Source organism: Nannobrachium achirus (assembly GCF_963921795.1).
Source record: "Nannobrachium achirus genome assembly, chromosome: 10".
Classification (NCBI taxonomy): Eukaryota; Metazoa; Chordata; class Actinopteri; order Myctophiformes; family Myctophidae; genus Nannobrachium; species Nannobrachium achirus.
The window spans coordinates 46,824,068-46,849,067 of record NC_137819.1 but is presented as its reverse complement, the minus strand read 5'-3'; the positions used below and the strand labels follow the sequence as shown (position 1 = coordinate 46,849,067).

General features: G+C 43.8%; 1 protein-coding gene across 1 annotated transcript in view; it reads left to right on the top strand.

Annotated features, from left to right (window-relative positions):
- kcnh8 (potassium voltage-gated channel, subfamily H (eag-related), member 8) overlaps positions 1–22,810 on the top strand; it is a gene marked incomplete at both ends in the record, with an annotated part of 118,122 nt that extends 95,312 nt beyond the window's left edge. The window contains 5 exons of the mRNA XM_080735539.1: positions 5,129–5,343; positions 8,596–8,861; positions 10,772–10,878; positions 12,491–12,570; positions 22,142–22,810. Coding sequence (XP_080591665.1) covers positions 5,129–5,343; positions 8,596–8,861; positions 10,772–10,878; positions 12,491–12,570; positions 22,142–22,810 — 1,337 coding nt within the window. The remainder of the gene's footprint in view (positions 1–5,128; positions 5,344–8,595; positions 8,862–10,771; positions 10,879–12,490; positions 12,571–22,141) is intronic.
- Between the last annotated feature and the right edge of the window lie 2,190 nt (positions 22,811–25,000).

Genomic DNA, 25,000 nt, shown 5'->3' with positions numbered 1-25,000 from the left:
AGTGTATCCATCGCACTACACAGCACAGGCGCACCCCTCAAGCCCACTTCTGTCGGCATGCCTGCCTTGCCTTGTTTTCAAATGATGTAAACAAGTCATGCATTTGTTGTTAATCCATTCTTTACTTCAAGAAATGCAATAAGTTCAATAAGTTACAAGTCATAATGATCGGCTACAGTGTCTTATTATTGCAACAATGAAACACGTAATAGCTAACACCAATAGCTATAAGTGGCATCCTTATTGATGGGATTGATTGTTTGGGATTTCTAAAGAAGTGAATGGAGTACTGTGCACATTCAAACATGATGCTACAGTGCCTGGGGCACTTGACCAAGTGTCCATATTTGACGAGTTGGGAATGAGAATGTGTTGGATATAAATAATGTGAGTAGAGGGGATGGAACAGCATCTCCTGCCTCAGTTCTTTGTACTGTACTGCCTCTGGGTATTGACCTTAGTTCACCAAATATATGAGCCATTGTTTTACATGGGATACTTCATTCTAGTTACGCACACACACATGACTCCATATAGACAGTCACACTCAATCACGCACGCACACGCACACTCACACGCACTCTCACACACACACACACACACACACACACACACACACACACACACACACACACACACACACACACACACACACACACACACACACACACTCACAGAGCCGTTGCTATGTGTTCCACTTCCAACCTTGACTATCTGAAAAGCTGTCTTCAAGAAAATATACACTTGAGGTTGGATTGGTGCTATACAAGGGAATGTTAGTAAAAAAACACATACATAGACAGACAGACAGACAGACAGACAGACAGACAGACAGACAGACAGACAGACAGACAGACAGACAGACAGACAGACAGACAGACAGACAGATGTAAGATAGAGATAGGCCTACAGTAAAGAGTACATGGCCATCTGCAAATGGATTGACAGGGCTAGCATAAAAAAGGGACTTTTGGGGTTACAGTGGATTCCAGGGACTCTGTGGGTTCCTTTAGCGGGTCTAAATTGACCCATACAACTCTGACAGTGTACAAATGGAACCAAATCTCCATTTGTACACTGTCGGGGAGATCTTGAAATTTGAATGTTCGAGTCGAGAAACACTGAGCTAGAAATAAGAATAAAGCTGGTCAAGAACTATAGTCTGGTTTGTTGGGCAACCACACCACAAACTAGTAACAAAGGGTTTCAAATAAGTGTAGTGGAATAAAAGTACAATATTTACCTCTGAGAAGTACCTCAAAATTGTACTTCAGTGTACTACTTGAATAAATGCACTTATAGTTACTTTACACCACTGGGTATGAGTTGAACCACGAGAACGGATCCGGTAAGTCTGAGACAGAGAAGAACCAGGATGCTGATTTCACCTGAGTCAGCAGCAGTGAGATGATAAATGGTGCATTTATATAGTGTCTTTTTTCATATAGTGCACTTTACATCGACGGCGGCGAAACCATGCTTGAGAAGGCTGTGTAGAGTAGTAAGTAGATGCCAACTCTGTTATTCTCTTGACCTTTATTAATGGTAACTGAGAAAGCTAACCTGACAGGGAACTGGCATCTGCAAAGGGTGAATGGAAGCTCTTCACTTCGATCATGGTGACGTTTATTGAAATAACTCTAAATTGCACCGCTTACTTCACACTGGGTGTGATTTCTTTATTCAATTGTATGTTGATCAGAGCATTCGACTACAAATGCATCATAAAATGCATCATTCTCTAAGCACAGTCAGCAGCACACACCCATATATGGGCCTGTTCTGGGGGGAACTCAAAGGACTTTTGGGGTTTTGTGGTCACAAAAAAGGTTGATCTACACTACAGTATCATCCATTAATGGATCTATGGGGTCTATTTTGGCGATTGGCGTTTAGGAGATGCTATTACCTATATTTTGGTGTTTAGTATTTAGGAAGGGGTGTTCCCACGAAGAAGTTGCTATTTTGGGGACCTGCTATATCCCTAAAAACACCTGCGCTACCTGTTACATTATGCATACAGTAGGTGTGTTTGGGCGCTACAACAATCAAACCAATCACTGTGCCAGATGCCATTGCCTTTAACTCATCTGGTGCCGATCCCGAACTAGTTCGGCTTTATTTCAATCCAATACAATCTTTTTTTTATTAATTCACTTACCCCGAGCTGCTTGTAGAGTCGTGGGTGGTCCTGGCTCGCTAGCCGCTAGCCAGCTAGCCGTTCTACTCTGTCCGACGATATATTCCATTAAAAATGGTTTAAAATACATTTTTGAGCTCCCCAATGTTCACCCGATGTTCGGCGCCGCTTCCGATGAGTACACGAGTGTGCCGATCCCGAAGTAGTTCGGCTTTATTTAATTAAATGAATAAAATGATAAGAGGCCTTCTGAAGCCTGGCCTGATTTTTCTAGCTACTAGCCGAAAGCTAGCAACCTCCCGGCCGGCCGTAATTTGCGAACGCAATCGCCAATCTCCGCCTAATCCAATGAAAGACCGCATCTTTAAAGGCTTATATCTCTTTTTTGTGTTTTAGGGAAGCGGCGCGAGGTTTATTTATGGCGAAATCGCCCAAAAATGATCTTTTAGATGACAAAATGGGAATAGCCATTCTGTTAGCATCTTCATCCGGGACATTTCCATGCCGTGCATGAACGTGAGCACGTCAGGTCCTGGAAGGTGAAGTCCTGGAAGCTAAAGCGCTCGCCTATGAGAGATGCGCTGGCATTCTTTGGCCCCTAGAGGGCGCTGGCACTCAAAGAGTTAAGAGAAGACACTAAACCCGTTAATGCGGGAGGTGGCCGGCACCTGGGGGAGAACCCCTACTCCCCGCAGTATTGAATTCAATGAAAAGTTCGGCTAGATTAGCTGCTGTCTCCATAAATGTGTAAACAAAAAAGAAAACAGATGTATGAGCTGTCAACACGCCATGATGTAGTGGGTTGATAGCTTTTTTTTTAGCTTCATCTAGGAAGCAAATAAAAACACTGCAGATTGATTCGGTCATAGCTCTGTCAATTATTACGCGATTTTTTAAAATTAAAACATCTCCAAATTCCTTAGAGAGTGCCACTTTCATGACCAATGACTAATTGTGTCCCTATTAAATCTATTAGTAGTAAGACACCTCAGGGTGACTTGCGACCTCAGGGTGACATGCGACCTCGCCCTAAAGGGCGAGGTCGCACCAATTCTTGGCCATCTGGCCAGTGATGTATATGGAACCAGTTAGTCATATATGGAGACCCCTTCATGATAGTTATGTTATGTCAAAACATGCCCATATATGGACATTACCAAATATGGGCATTCCCATATATGTCCTTAATATTGATAACATAATATCCTTAATAATGTCCTTAATATTAACAATATAGGAATCTCCATATATGGGCATAAAACGTACGTAAGTAATGCCAAGCAGGGCCTTGGTGAGTTAGGGCCTTGGTTTGATGCCTGTGGATCTCCATATATGGGCACAAGGGGGTACCCTAACATTCTCATTTTCAGCGTGGGATTTATGACATCAGAAATCTCCATGCATGAACAGAACGAATTGCATGGCATGAGGCGCACCACAAATCGTTTATATAATGTTATATAAACACAAATGACACAAGGAATTGACACTCACCTCTGCTGGTAAAAATAGAACCACTGAGGTTCGTGAATAATTAGGTCAGAAGGAGACCTTTGAATGTCATTGTGCGCCCAGCGCGCCTCAGCACCGCCTCACTCCAGCGTCCATGTATTCCATTGTCAGCGCCACTCGCTCTCTACCAAAGTGGCAGAGCGGGTGGCATAGCGGGAGCTTTTATCATCCGAAATCCGCTTTCCTAAATCTGTGTTGCCAAAATACCAATTTTAAGGAAATGGCAACAACACGCCCACGGCCACACCTCCATGTGCAAATAAAGGAGTCGGCTTAATGGGTATGCAGGTATAGCGTCCCCAAAATACCATTTAGGGAAAGGGCAAGTTGCCTTACCCCTTATCCTCAACCTAAACGGGTGACAGAGAGTAGAGCCCTAATCTTAAAGACAGTGGATATGATGTTAGGCTATCAGCCTAACATCATGTACAATATAGCTACACAGATTAATATGTAAAGTCAAACTTCAGTGAATACAATTAGCAATATACTATCTATCAACAGTGAAACATTTACAGCAGTAAGCCTAAGCAGGCCTCTAATTATGATATTAGTGTCCCAGTAGTCTGTGAGCAAAATTGCCAGAGAGAGTGAGTGGGAGTCATTCATTTAAGGATAGAACATTGTGCACAGAGATGGTGAAATGATTACACAACTTATTGAAAGGTCTCTTTAGTGTTGAAAACACTGCTAATGGTGCCACTATTACAGCAGTTTGAGGCTTAATGTCATTCTTCCTGTGCAAAAAAGTATTATATAATAGGCATTGCAAACACCATGGAGTGAGCCTGTTGAACAATTTAACACCGGAGCCCTGACATGAATTTTCATTGTTCTGCTCCTTTATGCAGATACAATCAAAACAATACAGATTGCTTTTGAATGAGCTTCCGTCAAAAGAGTCACACCAGTATAGTCACAACGGTTTAGCACGCAAGCATCCTCACATTACAGCCTAAGGGGAGATCAGAGGACGCAATTATAGTCACTAATGGAACCTTTAGAAATCAAACATCTCTGTGACATTCTGGCAGCTCAACCAATTCAAATCCCTTCTGCACCAAAATTCCTCAAAACCTGTGCTGCCTTCATCCAGAGTAAAAGCTCCACAAACAATGCAACTCATCCCACATGTGTGACTTTGCAGATGTATGAAATACTTGGGGCGGCTGTGGCTCAGGAGGTAGAGCAAGTTGGCCAATGAACCCTGGGTCGGTTCAAATCCCGGCTCCTCATGTCACCATTCGAAGTGTCCTTGGGCAAGACACTGAACCCCACGTTGCCTCCAATGTGTTAGCTTGTCAGTTGCCACCATTGCTGTGGGAAGTGTGGACGCTGGCGTTGACTGTTCGCCGCTGTTTGCAACTTACTTATTATTGAAATATGTATTTAAGTACATTGCTTGTACTTAATTAAGTACATTACTTGTACTTAAATACAGTACTTAACCCCAACTGTGGCTCTTTGTGCCCCCAGGTAAAGGCGACTTGATCGGGGCTAACATGTCCATTGAAGACCGAGTGTTAAAGACCAACGCGGATGTGAAGGCCCTGACATACTGCGACCTGCAGTGCATCAACCTGAAGGGCCTGTACGAGGTGCTGGACCTGTACCCCGAGTACTCACACCGCTTTGTCCAGGACATCCAGAATGACCTCACCTACAACCTCAGGGAGGGACACGAGAGCCATGTGAGTCTGCCTGAAATAATGCTTTGAGCTGGTTTTTACAAACTGGTTTCAAGTGGGGGCCGCAAGGTATATTGCCGCCAGTGTTGGTTGTTTTATTACGATACAAGCCGGGGCAGTGCAATAGGAGAGCAATACAGTTTACAAGCCTGACAGTTCCTGAGACGAATGTCAAGGTAATGGCTTGAGAGAGTGAGAGCAGGGAGTCAGGTGCAAGGAAATGGGAAATGGCAAGGTAAGGGGAAAGAAAATATTAGGGAGCCATCGAGGGAAACATTAAGAAAGAGGGGAGGGAGGAGAGAGGGAAAGAGAGCGAGAGAGAGAGAGAGAGAGAGAGAGAGAGAGAGAGAGAGAGAGAGAGAGAGAGAGAGAGGGAGACATAATAGAGTACAGAAATAGCAGAGAGCTCCTAGCTGGTGTAATTACACTCAGGTGTGTCCCTCTCCCTAAGCCAAACACCGCTGTCCCACTTACTCAAACACACTCGAATGAACGCACGCACGCACGCACGCACGCACACACACGCACGCACCCACCCATCATGGGTGCATCTGACCCATCCTAACCCAACAATTAGGAGCAGTGGGCTGACACCTAGGGGTGCTCAGGGAGCACTTAGGGGTTCAGGCCTGCCCAAGGACACAATCAAAGCCAGGTGCCCTTGAGCACCTGACTGCTCCCTGGTTGCCCCTACAAGGCCTACATAATGTCTCTTTTCTAACATCTTTGGTGGAGTATAGAATGTAGCAATCATATACAGATATTATTGTTGTCTCTGTTACACTTGCCCGGCTCATGGCAATGCAACAAAAGGGAGACCACACAGGGAAGACATGAAACAAAAGTATTTACTAAGAAAATAATGAGATTTAACAGAAAATAATAGGCTTCAGTGTAATTGTAATCCCAGTATGCAGTGGTAAAATAACAACTGAAAAGCTGCTAGAGAACAAGGGAGCACCAGCCACCTCCTTAGGGTACAGTCAAACATGTGCATCAGAAGCAGAGTAGCCAACACATTCCAAGACGTCAAACGTGTCAGTTACCTTGCGGGCAGTGCCAGTTTTCTGGTGTGTTGTTCGCCTAACTTAAATTTGAGTGGTTGTCTCACTGAAAAACTAGCTAAATGCCTGCCAAGTGTGGTCACTCACACACGCTTCTTTCCTGACGCTCGGTCAAAGTTCACCAACGTTGAACTCCATCCTTCAGATCTGTTGAAAGTGGCGAGGTAACGCAGGGCAGCGGGAAGCTCCGCCCCTTGGCTCCCATGGAACAGAAGTGATGGAGACGCTGGCGCTTCTGAAGCGTATGTTTGACTGTGACCTTATTCTTCGTGTGCCCAGACCTGAAGCGCCCCGGCTCAACCACACACTGTGATTGAGAGAGACGGGTACCAATTCGAACACAAGCAAACCAAGGAGGAGGGGGGTGTGTGACATAATATACAGTAGTCAGGGTAATAAGGTTCTGCTACTTTCATGTGAAATACTACTACCTTTGTCAAATTAAATGGAAAGCCAAGCCGTGGTTGCTGTTTTCAACGGCTGAGTAATGTTTCTATTCTGGCTATTCTCCAGGTCAAGTCGAGAGTGTCTGCAACTGCAACTTCAATTGATGCTCAGGTACAGGAATAAAGCCCCCCCCCCCCCCCCCCCCCCCACACACACACACACACACACACACACACACACACACACACACACACACACACACACACACACATGATCACTCAAATACACTTTCACACTTCAATCGAATTATAAAGAGTTCAAGTAGTTGATATGTCTCCTGAAGAGATCACAGGTGTTGAAGTGACGTCTCTGGAGGGTTCAGAGTGCTGGAACGGGACTGAGAAAATACTGGTTGGAGAATGAATTACTCTAGCCGGGGGCGATCGTTAAATCAAGACTGCGCTGGACACGGGGGTCGGATGAAAAGCTTTTGTTTTCTGTCGTGCCATTCATCCACTCTCCAGAACCTGTTTATGCAAACGTAATCATCTGTAGTCAGGTATTTCACAGCAAACCACCCCCCCCCCCCAAAAAAAAGAAAGGGAAAATCAATTTAGTAGCTGGCACCATTAACCTCACGACGGTGTAATTTCCTCTGAGAATTGTAGAACAGGTGCCATTGATCGTGGTGGAGCTCATCTCGGATGTTACCTGATCATAATGTCTTCTTGCAGGTCAGATCAGCTGGGTTATTACTGAGCCCCTGACCTCAGTCAGAAATTGGAGGTTCAGGGTCTCTGGTGTTCATTAAAGACAGTGTCAAAGTTCACCCGTTTTACCTCCACTGTCAACGTTCCACAGTTCACCACAGCTCACCTCACACAAGCCCTGATGTTTCACCCTCTGTGCCTTAACAGACATTAGCACATTTTCATATTCAATAGACTTCCGTTTCTCTCATAGGGTCGTGCTATAGTCACTACTTTTGTTTGTTTGTTTTCTGCTTATTTATGTATTTTCTTTTCTTCTTACACATGAATTCAACCTAGTTGCGACCGTCAGGTCGCAGTTACTATCAAAACCTCCACTGGCTGTCAGTCAGTCAGTCAGTCAGTCTGTCAGTCAGTCTGTCAGTCTGTCAGTCTGTCAGTCTGTCAGTCTGTCCGTCACATCACACTTTTCCCCTACTCATATCTCCGCCACTGTTGCCCCCGATCCATGCCGAACTTTTGCACACACACTCCTTGGCTGCCAAACCACAACCTCCACCCCTCATTTCTCACATGGCCCTCTTCTAGCACCACCATGAGGCCGATTCTTGCTAAACACATTTTAGAACACTGCTTCTACAGATTTTGCCCTAAAATCACGCAAAGAGGTACACAGTATTTCTAAAGTCATGTCATCAACGTGGATCTGTCCCATTTCCCATATTCCCTCCTGATTGCCTAACATTGCCTTCTAAAGTTTATGTATGCGACCTGATGGTTGCTTATCTCCCGATTAGGGAGTCTTACTGGTAGTTCTGCTCTTATAATAACTCAAATTCCGCACTCCCAAAGTTGCTTCTTTAACCGACCGGTGTACACAATTTATGAATTTGAATTGAGATTTTAACCAACCACAACTGTACCTTTCAGTAGTTTTGGACATTTTTGTTCCCAAATTGCGAAAATAGCTGATCTACAACCTCACAATGCGTTGCGTCATGATGCATTGTGAGCTTATAATGCAAACATTGGTTTTCTAACGTAAGTATAGTATGCACTGGAGATAACATGCTATACTTTGTTAATTTCTCCAGCTAGGGGTGAGGGGGAACGGACGCATCATCCAGGGCTATCCATCAATCATAGAGAAGAAGAAACAAGACGATGAGGAGGAAGACGAAGAGGACAAGGAGGACGAGGGGGCATCCCCGCCATCGGAGCGGAGCCGGGCGGTGTACCCCAGGGATGGGAGGTCCCCGCCGGGCCCAACGGCAGAGCAGAACTGTGGCAGTTCCCGTAAAAAGATGCAGATCCAGCACACTGGCCTCGCCACCCTGGATCCAGCCAACCTCAGCCCCAGGTGGGTTAGGTTCTCAACCTTTTCAGGCTGTGACCCCCCAAAATAATCATATTTGAACTGGGGACGCCCCAAAATAATCATGTTTGAACTGGGCAAAGTGGGGATCCCCTAAAATAATCATTTGAACAGGGGACTCCACACTCTGACCAAGCATTTGGAATGCAGGAGTTGAGGCATTCAATTTCTTTGAAGACGCAGATGAAGAGATAAATATTGTGAAAATAGCATTATATATTATATTATATTATATTATATTATATTATATTATATTATATTATATTATATTATTTGACAATTTGGTAGTTGTATAGTTTTGTGATTACTTTTAATGCAGTAATGGTCTATTATTTTTCTTTCTTTTTTTTATGAACTATTTTACTGCCCATGAGGAGCACTCGTCACGTGTCGCATAACGCCACAGCGAGCGTTCGTCAAATCCTGTTTTGGTGCTAGACTGAGCACAGGGGGAGGGGTGGGTGTCTGCGTGTGTGTTTGCCTGCTACGTAAACACGGATCTACTTTCGCTCCTTCCTTGTTGATTTTGGGTGAAAACCGAGGCACACTCCACTGGCTCTCTCTTTGTAATGGAGATTTGCCGACGGCGATTCCTGGTTTTTTTCCCCCGCAACTCTATGAGACTTGCGGACATCTTTTATACAACACATCTTTTATACACACAATGGAAATAATGGATGCATATTATTCTATAAAATTGCAAAGGTAAGGTATTTAGATGGCAGGGAACAGACAATAAAAAAGCCTAGCTTTGGCAGTAAAAGAGTTAATGTCCTTAAATTGTCACTTCACTGCCATCTGGGAACCCCGACCACAGGTTGATGAACACTGGGTTAGACCAGTGGATTTCAAATTCCTAAATTCCCCCCCATGTAACAAAAACTGAGACCCCTAAAGCCTCGAACAGAGTCGGGTCCGCGGTGGAAGGCTATCCACCGCGGTGTAGTGCGGTGTAGTCTTTTTGAGTCATAAAACTACAACGTTAACGCTCAAAAAGACTACACCGCACTACACCGCGGTGGATAGCGTTCCACCGCGAACCCGACTCTGTTCGAGGCTTTACATATGCATGTTCACACCCATACGCACTTGTGTTTTTGAGCGGTGCTAACCACTCCTACAACTGTCTGTGTGTACTGTACAGTACGTATACGTCTGTATGTACCGGTATGTCCCGCCTCATCCTGTTTGAATTAACAAATTACTATTTTACTATTACTATTTACTATTACTATTTACTATTACTATTTACTATTACTATTTACTAAAATTTTACTGTTGTCGGCTCTGGCCGTAAGAGGTGGCGTAGAGCAAGTCAAACTTACAATCTTGGGTAACTATCGGCTCCATCTGTCACTGGAGTCACTCAACTTGCTATAAGTATGTCCCCTTAATGTTGTACTGCACTGTTTTGTTTTGTTTTGTTATGTTTTGTTTTGTACTGTATTGTATGTATTGTATGTTTTGTAAGGATAGCCTTACCATCACTTTTGTACAGCCTGCCCAGGGACTACAGATGAAAATTAGCTCATGGCTAAATCTGGCATATTTACATTGACGTTGAAAAACTGACATGTTGATCAATGTGCTTTGTCCCTGACAAATAAATAAATAAATAAAAATAAAATAAATAAATAAATCCCACATTGGCCAAGCTTAATGAAATTAACTCATAAATAGCACTGCTCACTTCACACTGGGTGTGATTTTTCTGACATGTAAACCATTTAAGGCAGCCCTATACTGTACTTCTACCTATGTACCTACCTACAGTACCTACCTGTACATACCTATACCTACCTACCTCTCTACCTCTCTCTCTCTCTCTCTCTCTCTCTCTCTCTCTCTCTCTCTCTCTCTCTCTCTCTCTCTCTCTCTCTCTCTCTCATGTGCAGGATAGTGGACGGCACAGAGGACAGTGAAGGCACAGAGACCTTCTCCTTCTCTCCCAGCCGTGGGTGTCCTGTCAGTGGGTCAGCCAGTGTTCCAGCCACTGCTACAGGTCTCTACACCCTGTACAAAACAGAACACCTTGTACTGGCACGACGCAACGCTCCATATACTGCATAACAAGACAAGGATCAGAAGGAATACTGAACATACAGTATTATATATTATTAATTTAACTTAATACATTAATAATCTTAAAAAGTAAAGAAATAAGCAAAGCATCGCGAAAAAGATAATGTGGGGATACTTGCCTTTGTTGCAGATCTTACAGTCATTATCGCTTTCATCTCAATCTGAATTATTCACTTAAATTCGTGGTCTCCTGGGTAGTGAGTTTGATTAATAGGGCGAATATTTTATTTGCATTCACAACACAAGCATGATTCATAATGTGTACGCGAGCACATAGAGACACATTATTCACACACTCTACTCACTGTGGCTGTGTCCCAAATGGAAGGTGGTTTCCCGCTGCTTCGCTGCATGATGCCTCCATCCTTTCCAAGATGGCGTTTTTGTGTGGAGCAACTGTACCTGGAAATGAAAGTGACCGAGACAGGCTTCCAAGGCAGGAAGCTCGTCATGAACTTGGAATGTTTTCATGGCTCACACCCAAGCACAATTGTTTTGTTTACAGTGAAATCACCCACAGTTAGCTAACTCTGTTTTTAACAGTTTACAGTTTACAGTTTAGGCATTTAGCAGACGCTTTTAATCCAAATCGACTTACAATAAGCAGATAAAACATCACAATAATAAACAGGATAATATTTCAATACATCAACAGCAATATAACAAATGCAAATGGATATCTATCTAGGAAACTAAATAATCAGTCAAGAAAAGGTTCTAAAAACCTAAAAACAAATGCTGACTAGCTTCATATATGGTCATTGAGTGTTTCAGTTAGACCGTTGGTATTTTCAACATACCATCTCCTCCTCCTCCAACCATTCCGCAATCAACAATTGTTTTTGTTTTGTTTGATTAAAAAATAGAACAACTAGCTGCAGTTATCATTGCAAGATGATTAAAAAAAAATCATGAATGAAATTGATAATAACCTATAACCAAGGAATAACTATTAATGTATTAAAGCTGCACGTAACTGTCCTCTTCTATCCCGGTTTTGAACCCGGTTTCCTGCTCAGCTGACATTTTTACCATTGAGCTAATAGAGCCTGCCTGCTTGTTCAGGGGATATATTGATTGACCTCAGGTCAAAATTCGTGTCAGATCGTTTAGGTGAGACTTGACCTTTGACATGATCTAAATCGACATTACATTTCGACCTTTGACACTATCGATAGAAGAGCAGGGGGACAACATACAACCACGCCAATTATATGAAGTTATATTTTATTGGACAAAATTACATTTTATTCATTAAAGAAATTACAATTAGTCAAATACACTCCAGCAATTTGAATAATTCAAGCGTAAAATTGCTCTGAGGGTGCCTTGAAAATGAGCCAAATGAAGGCAGCATTTTATGCAAATGTTTGAACTGGACAGACCTCGATTCTGTCCTGCCTTCAAATGTCGATTTGGGACACAACTTACAGTATACAGTATATACGATGCAAGATGCACCATTTAAGAGCATCTTTGTGTGAAACTTGTGGACAAGGTAATTTGTAACATTTTAACAATTTGTATGGCAGATATGCAGCAGATCAGCACTGCAGAGTTGGCAGTTAAAGCTGAGGAGACCCGGGGACAACTACGACACCTCGATCAAGAGGTAGGCCGGTGTGCGTGTGCGTGGAATAAGTACAGTGTGTGTGTGTGTGTGTGTGTGTGTGTGTGTGTGTGTGTGTGTGTGTGTGTGTGTGTGTGTGTGTGTGTGTGTGTGTGTGTGTGTGTGTCAGTGTTGATTTTGTCAACTAAAACTATGACTTTCACTGACAAAAACTAAATAAAAACGAAATGAAAACTAAGCTGTGATGACTAAAACTAAGACTAAATACATTGGCAATTTTGTCAACAAAATAAAAACGTTAGGGAGGGACTAGTGGAGAAGAGAGTCATTTTATGTTTGGTTGCTCTCAGGTGTTGCGTGCTGAAAATAGCAGATCTACAAGCTCACAACGCACAACCAAGTGTAAAATCATTACGATGCCATCAAGGCCTGCCAAAATATGTTTCAGTTGACTAAATCAACTGTAGATTTAGTCGCCTAAAATCTTATGATATTTAGTCAACTAAAATTTGACTAAAACGAATACTTTTCAGGTGACTACATTTTGACTAAAACTAAATGACATTTTATTCAAAAGACTATGACTAAAACTAAATCAAATTTTGCTGTCAAAAACAACACTGGTGTGTGTGTGTGTGTGCGAGCGCTACGTGTGTCCACGTGTGTGTGCGCTACGTGTGTTGATGGGTTGGCTAAAAGTGGTACTGTAACACTACACAGGTGAGCTGTGGTCAGCTAACCAGCCATATGGCCATCTCATGCAGTGAATGGATGTATGAACGGATGAATGAGCCGATGGCTTCGGACACGAAGGGAGGGAAATCAGCCACAGAGTGATACTGCACAGTGCACACACAAAGGAGGAGGAGGAGAAGGATATGGAGGGGAGCAATAGGAAAAGAAAAGAAAGAAAACAACGTTCATGCAATTAGGGGAGGTTGAACAGGAAGGACGCAAGGGAGGGAGGGAAGAAGGAAGGATGTAAGTGAATAAAAGGAGACAATGAACTAGACAACACAGAAATAAGAAGTAAGCGTACGTACCAGGAATACAAACATTCAGATGCTAAAAATAGAAAGGTGCAGAACCAGAATGACAAAATCAGCTGCAAAGTGATTTAAAGAGGTGGTGCCAAAGTTTTGTACTTTTTCTGGTTTTCATGTGTCTAGGAGGTTGACAGTAGTTCATTAGACCCCCTGGTGTGGTTGTTATGAGCAATTATGCATTCTCTTTTTATTTGGGTTTTTAGCTGGAGGATGCCACCTGCTGGGTCAGACGTGCCATTCCAAAAACACCCATACTTATTACATCATAGAATCAACCCCTCCCCTAATTACCATTCACCCAACACACGCTGGGTCACCATGCACCCACCATGACAACCACGCATACCAATGAACTGGTGGGTGTGGCCACATAAAAACATAATTTTAACTCTTTCTGCACACTTTTTTGGAAACATTCTTCCTCCTAGTATAATCATAATAGTAGATAATCAATATTTTATAGGGGGGGAAATCATGGCACCCCATCTTTAACAGACATTTAGTCAGGAACACTCACGTCAAAGTACGGTAGATTTAACCATTTATTGCATAAATGGAATACAGTTTATCTTGGCATTAAAGGGCTCCGCGTTCGGAGATGCTCCCTGAATTTTGTGCATGCTTTATGAGCATGCTAAGCAAAACCAGGGAACGCAAAGCAATACCCCCGGCCCCAAAGGCATACAATAGCAGAACAATAGCAATACATTGACATGTAACTTTGTCAGTCAAAATCACAATGTTTGAGCTTAATACATTGGCATGTAACTTAGTCAGACAATCACAAGTATTTGAGCTCAGCCAGACTGATCGTGAAAGGTGATGGCTGGGGTGGAAGAGGAGGCAGCTAGCAGCGAATGTTCCGAAGCTTCGGAAACCATCCCTACCGAGCCTTCCCTACTGATTGAGCTTTGATTGGAGGATGGCAGTCATGTGACGTAATGACCAGCAGATATGAGAATGAGGAATGAGAACAGAGCTGATGGACAGCTGGGCGGGGCGACTCCCGTGTCCTGCATAAACTAACGTGTTGCTTCAAATACAAATACTAAAGTTTGCATGCAGCGTACACACTCGTGCATGCTGACACACACACACACACACACACACACACACACACACACACACACACACACACACACACACACACACACACACACACACACACACACGTGTGCACAGCCGCACACACTCACTTGTGCGGTGTCCCATGGTTTTGATTGGCAGGTGGTTAAATTGACATTAGACGTTTGGCAGGTGAGGAGCGGAGCTTGTGTGTGTCCCCCGCCGTGTCTCACTCTGTCACCTGGGCTGAGCTGATACACTGAGACTGAGAGCGAGACGGGGACAAAGCTCTCTTTGTCCCTTTGTCACCCCAAGAAAGAGAGAGATGGAAGGAAATGGAAATAGGAGGAAATGGGAGAAAGGTGTAGGATTATTTTAAGAGAATAAAAAAGCAAATGAGAAAAGAGCAAAACATATATATGCTACTCTCTCTGGGTCTCTCTCTCTCTCTCTCTCTCTCTCTCTCTCTCTGGGTTAGCTTTATCTGACAGGATGACTCACAGTGTGGTTCTGCAGGTTAGTAATCCTCACCTGGACCAGTCCACACTGGTCACAATGGGGAACGGAGATGCTGGGAGAAATGGTATAACCCCTCATTGGGTTCTCCTCTTTGTAGCGGCTATACCTTGAAAGTGGAAAACAAGCTGAAACAGCTCCAGAGTATGTGAGGTTAGGAGGACATCTGATTTCATATCACGCCAATCACAGCCATGAGATTTACCATTGGCCAATCACCATTGTGTCCCCAAAATAACACTAGTAGAAGAGAGATCAATCACTCTTTGGCTTGCAGAGTACATCTTCATGATGTCACTGATCACATGGCCCCACAATCAATCCTCCAGTTCCAGGCAACACAGAAGGGGGGGACTTTTTATTTTATTTCCACACAACTCTAAGGTATATTATTGCAACCGAAGGTCGCAGTTTAGTATGAGATCACTGGCCAGATGGCCAAGACATGGTGCAACCTCGGTCGGTTGTCACCCTTAGGTGTCTTACTAGTGACATAGTTCAAAGTTGAAAATGAGTGGTATTCCCCTTTAACCCTGCAAGGCCCAGCGTTGCTTTTTGGCAACATTTTTTAAATAATTTTTTTTTTAAATGTTATAATTAGTTTTCCTGTTCTTTTTTCACATTAACATCACCATTAAATCCTATTGTTTAGTATTACAATGCCATTGGCCACGATATTTGCATATAAATACCCCCCACATAGGCTGACATTCACAAGTCCCAGAGAAGTTGAAATTCCAGCGTCTGGACGAACAACATCCCACTTTTTAACTGAAGCTATTCCTCACTAAAACATAAGTAAAATGCCTGTAATATTGTTTTTCGTGATCATTAGAATGTCTAGAACACGTGCATATGTTAATATTGTGAAAAAGATCCCCAAAATGCAAATTAGGGCATGAATTATGATTTATGGCTATAAAACCTTACAAAAACATTATTAATTTTTTAACATTACATTTTCCTGTGATTTGGACTGCTACAACACCATCTGATTTTTTTTTAATTTTTTTGGCCAGTAGAAATTAATTCGGGCCTTGCAGGGTTAAGTAGGAGAAATCTATTTGCATTTTATTATTTTACTATGTTGAGAAACCATATGATTTAAAAGTTATTGTTGTCTGTTTTACACCAAATATATTTGCAGTTAGAAATTAGAATCCACAACACTGCTTACTGCTTACCAATGCCATTCTGTGAAACAATGGTCACTGTCCAAGGTGCTGAAGTCTCTTGGATCTTGGATGCTGTGGCATTCTACACATATGCACAAAAACCTCACTGCTACCATAGTTATGTTGTGTTTTCCATTATATACTGAACTTATATTGTCTCCTACCAGCGTCAGAGTTTTCTTGTGAACTGCTGTAGAGTAGGCAGACACAGTGAAGACAAACGCATACTGTACAGCCACATGCAGAGTCTGCCAAGAATGACGGTTCCTGGCAGAACGATTAACTTGTTTTGAGGGACAGGTGTGTGTGGGGGCAGGCGTCATTTTGCCATAAGTGTTTTTGTCAGCTGAAAGATTCTGAACAAAATCCTGGATCAGGCTGTGTCTTGGGTATTGCTCTGGAGTAAGTAAGTAAGTACAGTACATTTTATTTATAAAGCAACCTTCAAAACAATGTTACAAGGTGCTGTACAATGGACAGCAATAAAAACAAGCAACAATCAGTTAAAGCAAGATAAAACAGGGTCCATAAGACAGGTAAAAAACGTCATAACATAAAAATGCATACGAAACAAATGAGTTTTCAGCAAGTTCTTAAAAACATCAATTGACTCAGCATTTTTTTTTTTTTTTTTTTTTTTACCAACAATGGGAGGTCGTTCCATAGTGTAGCAGCAGCAACTGCAAACGCTTGGACACCCTTGGTTTTTAGTTTTTCCAGAAGGCATTTGTTAGAGGACCTGAGGGATCTAACATTAGGTTTTGCGGAGTCAGCCTCAAAAGTACGTTGTAGGTTTTTATGCTGTAAAATATCACCAAACCACACATACTATAGTAAATCAGTGTTTCGCAAATGGGGGTACGTGTACCCCTAGGCTTACGCAGGGGTACTGCAGGGGGTACGTGAGGAAAACTAGAAAATGGGAACATGTATTTTACTGTAATGGTTAATGATAAAACATTGACAGAGTTTGTGTGAACCTGCTCATCCGTACATTTCTAAACCTAATTACATAAATAATTTAACTAGTAACAGTTATTAAATAAAAAGCAATGTTTATTTTGCCATTATGCTGTTTTATTTTGCTGTGGTCAGTATAAGGGGGTACTCCAGCCAAAAAAGATTGAGAAGCACTGTAGTAAATGGTGCATTCAGTACATGGCTCTTCTTGCTAAATTTGCAGTATTAGTAGTGTGTGTTAATGAACACTATGACATTGCAGTAATCGTCATCGACCTTTAAACTTTGGCTCTGACACCCTCCTTCTCAGTGGGATATGGATTAGGGATTAGTGTAGGGCTGAACAGGGGCCAAGGCAGTGACCTCTTTGCTTCCTGAATGTCATAATCAACGCCTTCACAGGAGCGCTGGAACAATGACAGTTCCCTGCAGGGCTTGGGAGTGCTGAACTCAACACATTCAGCACCATGCATGGACATCCTTACCAAAATACTTAAAAAAAAACACTTTTAACAAGGTAAATTATGTGTCTGTACAAATTGTTGGGTAAAATGGGGATAGTTTGCAGATCAAATTCAAAACAAGGGTCAATTTTGCTGTAATTTGTAGAAGAATTACTATCGTAAAGAAATTAAGACCTGCGTGGTATAACTAATTATTTTGTGTCATACTGCTCACAGAATCTGTTCTAAAAAACAGTGTTAGGCTGCTGTTTTGCGAAATAAATTATAACACAATTACTAGTAAGGGGGCGACAAGCGACGCTCGCGCCACAGTGATGTGGACATCAGGGTTTGTGGACATCAGGGATCTCCATATGGGCAATTTGGGCATAAAAGGGATTTGTTCCCCTGGCATCACAGGGATCTCTCTAACAGGGCATCATTAATATTGATGACATCAGGGAACTCCATATATGGGCATAAAAGGGATTTCTATAATTTTTGTCCCACAATTATGTAACCCATTTTTTCACCCAGTGCCAATTGCCTATGTAATCCTGGGCTCTGCTCTCCCTCTGCCGCGCCTGGGGAGACAACGGACTGACCTCATGCTTCCTTCTATACATGAGGAGTCCAAGTTGCTTCTTTTCACCTGACAGTGGGGATTTCCCTGGTTTGGACGTAGCGCGTGGAAGGAACACGTTATTCCAACCAGTTCCTTTCCCCTCCATCAGGCGCCCCGGCTGGCCAGGGGGAGGCATTATTGAGACCAGGATTACGTGCATGTTTTTGTGAGGGTATCAACCCTAGGAGACACAGGGAGAACATGCAAACTCCACACAGAAAGGCCCTATTGCCAACCCCACCTAGGGATTTTGTTAGTGTGACATCACAGTGAAGCCAGAGCGTGATGTCAGAGCAGCAAACACATTCTGTTAGAGTGGTTCCCCTGACATGACAGTGACATTAGAGAATGATGTCAGAGCGACAAACCCATAGACCGTAAAAATGTGTACACGTCCGGACGGACACGGACAAGCTGTGACGTTTCTCGTAGTAAACTGCGACCTTCGGTCGCAATAACATTTGCCATGATCTGTTGGTTTGGTCATCTCAGTACAGTGTAAACAATTGTAACATGCTGGGTACAATTGACCCTTTGTCAAGTCCCGACCGTGGCCCACACACCTCTCCGCACTCATTGGTTGCTGTTTCTTGTTTGGACAAAAATCCTGTCTCTCCATCCACTACCCAGTGTTGGGAAAGTTCACTTTAAAAACGAACTAGTTCAAGTTCAAGTTCAGAACTTCTAAAATGAACTAGTTCATTTTTAGTTCATAATTCCCCATTATGAACTAAAGTTCATGGTTCCCCAAAATGAACTACATAGTTATTTTTTAGTTATTTTTTTAACCATATTTTTTTTATACTTTTGGCTATTCAAAAAAAAAAAAAAAAAGGAAAAAAGAAAAAAAGGAAAAAAAAAATATATATATAAAGGTCTATATATATATATAAATGTTTAGACGTTGCTGCATGCTATTATTTGTCAAAATTATTGACTCAGCCCATATAGAACCACACACAGCAATAATTTCATCCAACTTAACATTGAGGTGCCCACAATATTTATGTGCCCACTGCCTAGTTCCCAGTCTTCCTGCACCCTTATTGTGAAGGGCTGAATGTAATAACCATGTTATTGTCTCATTGTGTGAAATATCATAATATATGATATATATATTCAAAACAAATATTTGACTCCAATTGATTCCCCACACAGTATTGACTTGATATAGCAATACAAATATATATATATTACACAGCAGTTGTGGGAAAACTAAGACATTGTTCAAAAAACACAATTCCGATTTTGGTCATTTTGGAAATAGGGCAAAAAATATATTTTTCTTCAATCTACTGTCTTGACACTCTAACCAAAATTGTTCTATAGACCATAATCTACAAATTGGAAGTGAAAGAAACTTTAACACACATTTGAAATAAAAACAAAAAATTACATGTACAAGGAACCCCACTAGAAAAAAAACAAAAAATGACATACAAGGAACCCCACTAGAAGGCAGACGTTTCTCGTGCACAGCATGTTTCCGCGTTGGTTAAAGTAGCTGATCTACAAGCTCACGTTGTCTCGTGGATGCGACGCGTTGTGAGCTTGCAGATCAGCTATTTTCGCCGTGCAACACACATAGGACAAAGTATAGTCAGTCAGGCTTGCGAGACGAGGAGGAGATTCACAGTGCAGCAGCAGAGTGCAGACAGCACCGCATATCAACGGAGGAACGTTCACGAGGAGCTGTGTGCAGTGCCTACTATTGGAGCATGTGAATGAAAAGAGAGACGAGAGGAGCAGAGGACAGACGACCGCGGAGGCGCGGACCGCCGCATGAACGGCCGACGAACGCCGACGAACGTCGTTCACGGGCGTCAGAATGACCGCGTTCGACAATATCGTTCATCAAGCGAAAACAATTACGTTCAGTTCACGTTCGCCCAAAATATGAACGTGTTCATGAACGATCGTTCTTTGAACGCGTTCGGGTACAACACTGCCACTACCATTGAAATAACGCGTTTTTAGTTGCTTTGTATTGATATTCTGTGTATTCAATTCTTATTTTAAACTTGGTGTCAGTAAAAGGAACATCTCAGGTGCAGTATAGTGACTGGCCATGATGTTTTCATTTTCCAAAAATTATGTTTGAGCAAATTCAACATATAAAGCAGAAACCAGGGCGGAACAAGGCAGATAGAGCCTGCTGGTTGGTCAGCCAGGGACCAACCAGAAGGCCGACAAAGGGTCAATTGTGAAGGTGTGCCGTAAGGTCACTGGTGATCATCTAAACAATAATTCACAATCACACAGAAAGCTCAGGTAAGAATATTGGAATCCCATCATCACAACTAGTTTAACCTGCTCCTTATAGGGCAGAGGCTGTGCCACGCTAGAGATGTCAACAACATGTGCACAAAGTATTTCACTGACTTTTTAAAACAAAATGAGGACTGTGAGCATTAGTTGTGACACAGTGCCATTGTTTTTTCACACTGATAATCCCACAGGAATAATAAAGCTTTACCGTACCTTACCTTTAGCTTACCTTAGCTCAGACTCCTTACAGTACAGTAACTCTTTGCCGTGGTTAAAGAATTACTGCAATTTCTCATCCAGTGGGTCAGGAGACTCAGGACACAAAAGTGTGTCACACAAGATGTTCTGGCAGGATCATGTGATAAAACAACTTAAACATTGTGTTATTTGATAATGTTGGGTCCTGGTCATGATCAACATAAAAGTTCAGATCCCCAGCAAGGTCAGAGCCGTTCTGAGGATCGGATTGCAGACTTTTGAGCTTACCTGTGGTTGTCATAACTGGTGCTGATGTCTCCGCAGTGGCTTTGTCTGTGATCCTAACTGACAATTCATTGCTGAGGTGGGAGTGCTGGAATTGTGTTGACGGCGTGTCAGATTGGACTGCCCTGCCACTCTCAGCTTTTCTATTTTTATCCTAGCCTGAGTTAAGTTCCACACTTTAATATCAGCCTCTGCAGAGAGAAATGGAGACGGGGCGAGATATATAAACTATTTCCCAAAACTATATTTCATGTGTATACTTTCTACATGCCTGTGTGCGTGTGTGCGTGCGTGTGTAAATATGTATACGCCGTCAGGTGTCTGGACGTGGTCTGTTATTGACTGTGACACAGCTTAAAGGCTTATGCCCGCAGTGTGATCACCTCTCTACATCTTTTGTTTTTCCATTATTCAAACAGAGACTCTTACACTTGGCTCCTGTGGGGGCACGGCGTCGCCCGCAGCGGGCTGATGCACGTCCAGTCGCACTGGTGCATGTGATGATGGGCATGACGAGCGCTTGTGTCTGTTGCTGTGACAGGCAGAAGCAGATGGCCTCTTGGCAGGGAGCCCAGGCCCTTCCCTCAGTGGACATGCCACTCACAGAGCACAACTAATCACCCCCCACTCATTAGTCTAATGACCAATTACTGCAGCGGGATGGCACATGGTGAACTGGCACCCTGGAAACAGCCGTGTTTTTAACCCAAAATGGCTGACCCGATTATACACCATTGTTAATGCATGAACATCCCGGGGCCCTTTATTTTTGGTTCTTCTCTCACCCACGCGTATCGCACAAGTGCCTTTGTTGATGTGATAACTAGTCATATTGCGAATGTGTGGAAAAGAGCACAATGATGATTCGGGAACTCCGGTAGAAGCACAAAACGTCATCTCCATCTCAAGTAACCCCAGTGAGGCGAAGGATTACCCAGAAATCCTGTTTCGTCTGCTTAATGTACAGTCATTTCCATGGAGTGTGACATTAGGCATGGCAGGTCCTCATGGTGTTTGTGTTGGTGTTTGCAGGTGACCACCCTGGGCAAGGAGGTAGCAGATCTGGGTCGCGTCATGCGGAGCATGGCCCACCTCATGGAGACCATGATGGCCTCGCCGCCGCACCCTGCCATGCCCTGCCCCACGCACTGCTCTGCGGGACAGCCTGCGTACCTGCTCCAGCCCACACCTCCCCAGTCCTACCCTTCCTCCCTCTCCTCTCCGACGCCCCTCCTCTGGACAGACGCAGCCTTCTCGTGCCCCTCGCCATGCATACCCCGGCCCCCTACTGACACATTGACCCAGCAGCATGCCGGGGTAGGTCACGCCTCTGCCACACACAGGCCCCAGGAGCTCCAGCTGGGGTATCCTCCCTGCCGCGGCGCAGACCCCAGCCTCGGCTCGGCCCCGGCGCTGGCCTCCCACCCACACGTAGCCCACCTGCTCCGTCCAGCCATATCCTCCTCCTCCTCCGTCACCATGGACTCCTCCACAGAGTGTCTACTGCCCGCCTCCCCGCCCCTCGCCTCCTCCAGGATGTCCCACACTAGAGCATGCTCGGACGCCCATTCCAGCAAGTCCAGAGCTCACAGTCTGGAGGAGCCCTCAGAAGTGGGAGTCCTTATCCCTCATCAGAGCTCAGGAAGTCTGCCTCGAGCCAGACCAGGGGATTCCTACAACCTTGATACCGACGGTTTGTAGCAGACTTCCTGGCTGAACTTGCTCAGATCCCACAGAACCTGTGCGGGGGGGGGGGGGGGACACACTGAAAGACCAGACTGACAATGATCTTTCCACAATGCTCTCTGACAGAGCACACAGCTCAGATATGTAATGTCATTTTCCTTTTGTTTCAAAGGCACGTGTTTTAAAAGAAATAATTATAATCCAATAGCATGAAAATGAGTACAGAGAGGTTTTCCTTATTTTATATTTATTTGACCTTTTGTTTAGTTTTTTTTTAAAGGTACAGTAGCTTTACACTGTAGAGATGTAGCAACGTTAGTCTGGGAGTGTCTCGCATGAGGAGACGTGGGTGGGAGTTTTCTTAAAAGAGATGAAGAAGGTCGCTGTGACTTTGTCTTACAACATACAAAAACACGCACACATGCACACTCTGGCCCCCAGCTCTGTCAACCCCCAAGTCACCCCATGTGAAGGCCCCAACAGCAGGACTGTGCCGTTATTGAGGACAAGAGGCGGAGTTGGGCGGGGATGGATGGATGGATGGATGAGGTGAGACGTATAGGAGAGTTCCTTTCTTTGTTTCTTTCTTCCTTTCCTGCTCTTTTGCGCTCTGCGCCCCCGGCGGCGGTTTCAGGTTGGCTGGGCTGATCGGAGGAATCAAAAAACCAGTGGCGAGTGACGCCGGCAAGAAAGAGGAGGAGGTTCCGGATGTTCCTCCGCCCTCACCTGTTTGTCACCCATGCCTCTGCCTCTATAAGCCACCCACCCCCCTACATACCCTCGTCACAGTGGCTGGTCTCAGCTGGTTGGGTGGATTGGAGCCGGGACCCGGAGCAGCTTGGACGAAGTAGGATGCAGGACACTGGAATTGTGCACTTTAGCACTGGTCCTCCGGGGGGCTGGGAGGGGGGTGGGGGATGGCGGGCGGAAGGGGGTCGTTGGGAAGGCATGTTGTGCCCGCGGCGACACAACCCCTGCTGTTGTCTATCATGCTGAGCACAGGGACCTCGCTCTCCCTCTCTCTCTCTCTCTCTCTCTCTCTCTCTTCTCTGCTTTCTCTCCACTCGCTCGCCACTCTCCCTCTCTCCTTCTCCATCCCTCCCCCTTCCCCCCCTCTCTCTCTCTGCATGCCTTTCGAAGCCTTTTGAGTAGTGCCTGTAGACATACATTAACACGCTGCATGTCACCCTACACCGAACCAGCTTGCCATTAATCTACCGTATTTAAAGGAAGCGTGATTCGTTATTCTAATAAGTTAACCCTGGCATTTACCGTATATTTATTGGGTCCGGGCTCGTTTTATTGAGACTGGGTCATTTTAGTTGAAATGTATAGTCAGGGGCATTACTGTTGTGAGTTGCCCCGAGGCAAACATTGGTCCAGTATCCATGATTTAGGTTAAGGCCACTTCCCTGAACATAGCCCATGGGCAACCAACTCTGAGATCCACATCCTCACACGGTCAGAGTAAAGGCAATATTTCCACCGTTTCAAAGCACAAGAATAAAATAGAGACATTTTTATATTTCTATGAATGTATCAATACTAAAGATGTATTTTTTTACCTCAAAGGACGCAGGGGTACGGGATGGTAAAACAGCGCTACTGAATGCGACATTGTGCCGGTAGCAACCAATGCAATCTAACAAAGGACCAGGCCATATCCTTGTCCCAGCATATCTACAGACTCCTGACTCTCTCTCTCTTGAACACATGGAGGTTTGCCTCTCTTGGCTTTTCTGCAAAATGGAATGTACTGTAATAATCAAAAATCTTTATTTCCCCTTCATCGTTTTGATATTTATTAAATACAAACCTGTTATGCTAATAAACGACAAATAAGATATAAGTTATGTCCATGTCAACTTGCTTGTGTCACTGTGTTGAATGGTCGGTACTGTACTGCACGGTTAACTCATTGACTGCCAACATTGTTTTTTGACTTTTTTGTCGTTCCCTGCCACGCTTTTGGAGAGATTTTCACGAACTTTCGAAAAATCATAGAATATTCTGCGTCGCTCCTCAAAGGATGTGCATGGGAGTCCTGGAATTTAGTCTTGCATGGCCAGACTGCTGACTCCGCGATTAGCAAATGCTACCATCATACAGTCTGGAATAACGCAAGAAGAATGATGAGTAACCGGTTAAAGCAGAAGTGAAGCCTCCTTGTTTTTTAACATCGCGCACATTTATCCTAATATAAAT